A 5430-nucleotide genomic window follows, 5' to 3' on the forward strand; every position below is an offset into this window, starting at 1 on the left:
CGTAATGCCTTGACAGCTCTGGCAGCTTCTACAGGTAACCTGAGGTCTCCTACAGTTTGGGCAGCTGAACTAGCATCTCACTGGACAGCCATGAGATATTTAAAGGACCCAAAGCTCTCAGGTCAGCTTCCCTCATTAGAACAGAAATGGCTGATTGATTGATAGTTCTATTGCAAGTAAAGTAAGAGGCTTAAGTTACTTCCCCCTTTGCTGGTGGAACTTCAGGAGAGCAACAGTGTCACTTACAACCCTGCCAACTTGGGGACAAGGAGGCTTCAGTAATGGTAGCTTCTCCTTTTTATAAAATACTTTTCATTTATTTGTTTTGTGTGCATGTGGAGATCAGAGGACTATTTGAAGAAGTTGGTTGTCTCTCTACCACATAGGACCTGGGGCTAAACCATGTCATGAGGCTTGGTGGCAGGTACCTCTTCTATCCTGCCAGCCCCAGGAGTGCTTCTCTATTAGACCACTGACTTGCTTGATCTGGGGTAGCTGCAGGTCAGTAGAATAGAAGAGTCTGCAAGTAAAAGTTGAGTTTGGACTTGGTTGTTTCATTTATGTTCTGATATTGATCAAGTGGTTTAAGCTCTCTGAGCCCAGCTTTTCCTTTCTGTCAGGTGGGGATGGTTGATTGTGCAGTCTCAGGTGCACTGCCGCACTGGCAGGTGCTTTAGTCTGCTCTTGATCGCCCTGACAACACACCCAGGAAACTCAGTTCAAAGGAAAAAAGTTTATTTCCCCTTATGGTTTCTAAAGATGACCACGGTACATTCAGGCAAGTGGTGAAGCCTTCTCACGGCAAAGATGGCATGTGAAGCAAAGCAACGAAGAAATAGGTCTTGCTGCTACCACAGAAATCCCACCCAACCCCTAAACCCATTAAAGTATGACTTCAATACAATTCACGAGGCCAGAGCCCTCATCACCAATCACCTCTGAACACTGCTGTACTGGGGACTAATATTTTAATACACAAGCTTTGGGAGGGGAAGGGATGTGTGGCATGGTGGTTCCTTTAATCTCAGCAATTAGGAGGCAAAGGCCCTAGGATCTCTGAGCTTCGTGTCAGACTGGGTTAAGGAGTGAGACTTGACTCAAAACAAAAACAAAAAGCCAGATCAAATGGACAATGTACAAAAACACCAAGTTTAGAGGAACCTCAAAACTGTTCTTAAGAAAGCTTAATTCCTGGGATGCAAAACTAATTTGCTACTTGATGATGTTTATTTAAAGGTTGACCTTTTCTAGAGCAGGTTCATTATGAGTTGATTCATAAAATAGCCACCATTCCTGTGGTCCAGCGCCATACTTCCAGTATGAAGGGGAGTGCCCCATGGGAGCCCACCCATTTTCACCTTCCCACCCCTTCCCACACCCCTGGATTCTATTTCACATCTCTTTATTATTTGTTGCTATTCCTCTCCATCCGTAACTCTCATTTTCCAAGAAATAAAATAAAACTCAATTCCAGTCACTTTTATAACAGCATATTTATTATTCCTCTGTGTAAACAAAGCATCCATTGTTTCTTTGTCAGTATGTGATCTTGTCACTGTATCTACCTAGAACAGGCTGGTGACAGCCACTCCCACTGTCACCAAACACAGTGTGAGCAAGGGGGAGAGGGAATGGGTGTTGGAAAGTTCCCTGAGATCATTCAGAACTAAGAGTCACAAACACAAGTGTGACAATAAAATAAATTAAAAAAATAAATAATATGATATAAATTAGAATTCAAGTTGATAGTCTCTGAGTGTGGCTACTTGGCAGCAAACAGTTTACAGGAGATGGAGCTGTGGAGGTGGCTGGGATATTCTGAAACTCAGGACCCTGCTCCACACAGTGCCTCCAAGCCTCTCAGGCATTCTGCTTCAGGTCAGAGATATATTCTTGCACCCAGGTTTCTTTGGGGTCAGCGCAGACCTGCCGGTTTCTCTTAGTTAGGAAACTGTGGAGAGAGATGAGGGTCAAAAATTAAACGTCCTATAGAAGAGTCTGGGGTCCTCCGTGCCATCTCCATCCAGACCCCTATCCAAAGAGATGCCCTAGAGAGCCTCTCTCACTGGCCCCTGTGAGGATCCTGTGCTCCCCACTCCATGGCTGATAAACCCTCCCTCATCCTGTTCCATACCCAACCATGTAAGGGAAAGCAGGAGAACAGAACTTACACGACGCCTGGCTGAGAGCAAAGGCTGCTGGTCTCAAAATAGTCAGCAATGAATCTGCGGTTAATCTGCCGGCTATATGTGAAGCAGCAGGAGGTTGGGGTGTCAGCACCATCTGCAGGGGGAAAGGCAGAATGTGTTCAAGTCAACATAGAGCAGGAAAATCGGCCAACACTCCTTCTTGACAGGGTAAGGAAGGCTATGGATCTGACCACATTTGGGAGCAGAATTCCATATCTGTCTTTCTGTTCTCTCTCTCTCTCTCTCTCTCTCTCTCTCTCTCTCTCTCTCTCTCTCTCTCTCTCTCTCTCTCTCTCTCTCTCTCCTCTCCCTCTTGTCCTCTCTTTCTGTCTCCACGGTGGGCTTTCTCTTTTTCTGTGGGTTACCCCATGTCCCTTCCACAGCTTTCTCTGATACAAGAAATTAGCAAAGGACACCTGGGGCATGGGCTAAGGCATCCCAGAGACAGAGTTAGGCATCCTAGGGCTGGCTGGTAAGTGATTGACACCAGTCCCCTCGCTCACTGTGACTCCAAGTCCCAGGTACCTACAAGAGGTTAGACATCCCCACCCCACAGAGAGAAAAATAAAAATCTTAAAGAGAAGATCAGTTTTTCCTGTCTTGTAGACTCTGAGGCCACAGAAAAGACTGCTGTGGTCTGCCCAAGACCAGAGTGGGGACACCCGCTGCATCGATGGGGACTCACATGGAGCTGAGAAGACTTGGTCACAGAGAGCCATGGTGCAGAGAAGGACAGCAAGAGCAGCTGTGGGGACCTTCATGATGCAGAGCAGGTGATGGAGCTGGGGCTTGTCAGCAGAGACTGGTCCTCACTGCCGCGTGTGTACTGCTGGCATCTGATGACATATGCCCCTTCTCTTTATAGTCAGCCTGGCAGAAGGGGAAATGGAATCTGGGGGTGTGGAGGGAAATTTTTAAGCACAGTAATGGTGTCGTGTTGGATGTTGCACAACCCAGGGTCCTCGGGGAATACATGGGGCTCAGGATATCCAAGAATAGAATCTCTGAGGTGTAGTCCCAGCTCTCAACTCGTGACCTATTCTTACTTCTGTGGGGAAATTAGTTTTTCTGGTGAGCGGGAGGAGCTAGGATAATGTCAACCCAGGGCTATTCTGAGCTGGTCCCTGCTGATAGAAACCACTCTGTGAGTGAACACTGTAGCCCTGTTTCTCACAATGGAACGGAAACTCTGTCGTTTCTCAGCTTCTCTAACCGCGTGGATGGAAGAGTTGTGGATGGTGGCACAACAGCCCCTCTGCCACCACCATGAGCAGCTGAGTTAAAGCATTCGCGGCTAGAGCTGTAGGGGACTTGAGGTCACATTTCAGATATTTGTCCAATCATCAGCTACGGAGTGACTAGGCCACTGGGGTAGGGAGTATTTGGGGATCATAAAAATACTTCAGGTGTGGGTGTCGATATGTGAGGAGCCTAAAAATATTTATGCCCATTAATCTAGAAAAAGACTCTCTAGGGAAGAGTTTTGTAGAAACAGCCCAAATATGAAGGCATCTTTAAACATAGAGAGAGCTGGCTCCAAGCTCTCCCCTCAGGAGTTGGGAGTTCATAGATTTGATACAAGAAAATGGTGGAGGGCTTCAGGCATAAGCAAAACAAGGACACACCATAGGAAGTCGCTCCTTTCTAAGTGTCTATAGAGTTACATTTTCAATTTTATTTTATACTGGTTATTATTGGTTTGTGTGCAGGCCACAAGTGTGTTTATGTGTACACAAATGTGCCATGTGCTGTGACGAGTATGTGGAGGCCTGAGGACAGGATTCCTGCATCTTTCTCTTCTTTATTTAATTTTTTTCTGTTTTCAGCTTAGTGTTTTATGTTTCTCTTCTTTTTAGGACTGAACTCAGAGAATCAAGTATATGTAGAAATTGATACTGCCTGCTAAGAAATCTTGCCAGCCCTCTAAGGCATTTTGAAACGAGGGACATTTCACAGCCTGTCTCCCAAAGTGAACACCAGCAGAACATGAGGTGCTGCTGACAGCAGCAAAGATTCGCTAAGATTGACCTTTCCTGACTCTAAGAATTTGTTTCAGGAATTCTCAGATCAGGGGCTTGAGCGATGTCGCAGCAGTTAGAGCACTGGATGCTCTTGCAGAGGACCTGAGTCCAGTGTCCATCATCCACATGACAGCCCACAACCACCCGGACCTGTAGTTGTTGGGGATCCAAGCCCTCTTCTGTCTATCTCAGGCTCATACATGCACCCAAACACTCATAAGCATACAATCAAAATCAATAAAGTTTAAAAAAGAATTCTCATCTCTATGGAAAAAGAAATTTATTGCTGGTGACAAGAGGTTAAGTTTAATGTCTTAAAATGTGCTTCAATCCTGTGCCCTAAGACATTTCCTATTGGTACAGCATAGCATATCTTCACTTAAATTGTTGAGAATTTCACATATTAATAGTGTTGGTGGGAGCACAAATGTCCTTTATCTCACAGGAAAGCTCTGAAAAAACCAAAAGTGCTAACTAAACACACAGGGTAGTCTCTTCAATTTGGGAGATGTATAGCCTCTTTTCCACCCAGAAGGCTGGGAATGGAAGTGGCTAATAGCCTGATGATCTTTGTTGTCTGTAGGGACAGCCAATACCAAGGTCCCACCAGCAAGACCAGAGGTGGCCAATGGTCTTGACATTATTTGTATGCCCAGGGGTTTTCCTGAGTCCCCACAACTACCACTACAGATACTTAATAGTCTAGGTGGTCTATATGTTACCCTAATATCCAGGGACTCCCCGAAGATCCCACAACTATGGCAGGAAGTGGCTAGTGACCCAAATGACCTCAAGTGCTATCTGTGTGACCGAGACCACATCAGATCCTCCCCTAGGCCCAAAAGATAATGCATGTAGCCTATCTCTAGAACCCAACTTCATGGAAGAAGTGACATGTATTTTGAGAAAAATTTCAATATATCCCCTTGTGCACAGGGGATTTTGTGTTACACCAGTAAACTTTTTTCTAAACTGTACTATACTTTAATTTGCTTAAAATAAAGAGCCCTATATCAGACTCTAGAAGTTTGATCCAGCACGGGCTATTGAGTCACGTTGAACTAGATTTCCTTCCTTCCTCATTCAGACTGACACTCTGCTGGCCCCCACACAGGATGTACACTCTTTCCACTCCTCCCCCTCTCTACCTTCCCCCATGGTTCCCAATTCCCTCTCCTTCTCTACTCATTTCTGTTACCTACTGAGTTTATCTCGCATTA

General features: G+C 45.5%; 1 protein-coding gene across 1 annotated transcript; it reads right to left on the reverse strand.

Moving 5' to 3' along the window:
* Nucleotides 1-1849: 1849 nt before the first annotated feature.
* Nucleotides 1850-3027, reverse strand: LOC130878151 (C-C motif chemokine 3-like). The gene is made up of 3 exons (XM_057775963.1): nucleotides 2875-3027; nucleotides 2172-2283; nucleotides 1850-1951 (listed from the first exon to the last, which is right to left on the reverse strand). The coding sequence occupies exons 1-3, from the start codon at nucleotides 2948-2950 to the stop codon at nucleotides 1861-1863; spliced, it is 279 nt and encodes a 92-aa protein (XP_057631946.1). The 5' UTR covers nucleotides 2951-3027; the 3' UTR covers nucleotides 1850-1860.
* Between the last annotated feature and the right edge of the window lie 2403 nt (nucleotides 3028-5430).

The sequence above is a fragment of the Chionomys nivalis genome, chromosome 7 (assembly GCF_950005125.1).
Source record: "Chionomys nivalis chromosome 7, mChiNiv1.1, whole genome shotgun sequence".
In the NCBI taxonomy this organism is placed as follows: domain Eukaryota; kingdom Metazoa; phylum Chordata; class Mammalia; order Rodentia; family Cricetidae; genus Chionomys; species Chionomys nivalis.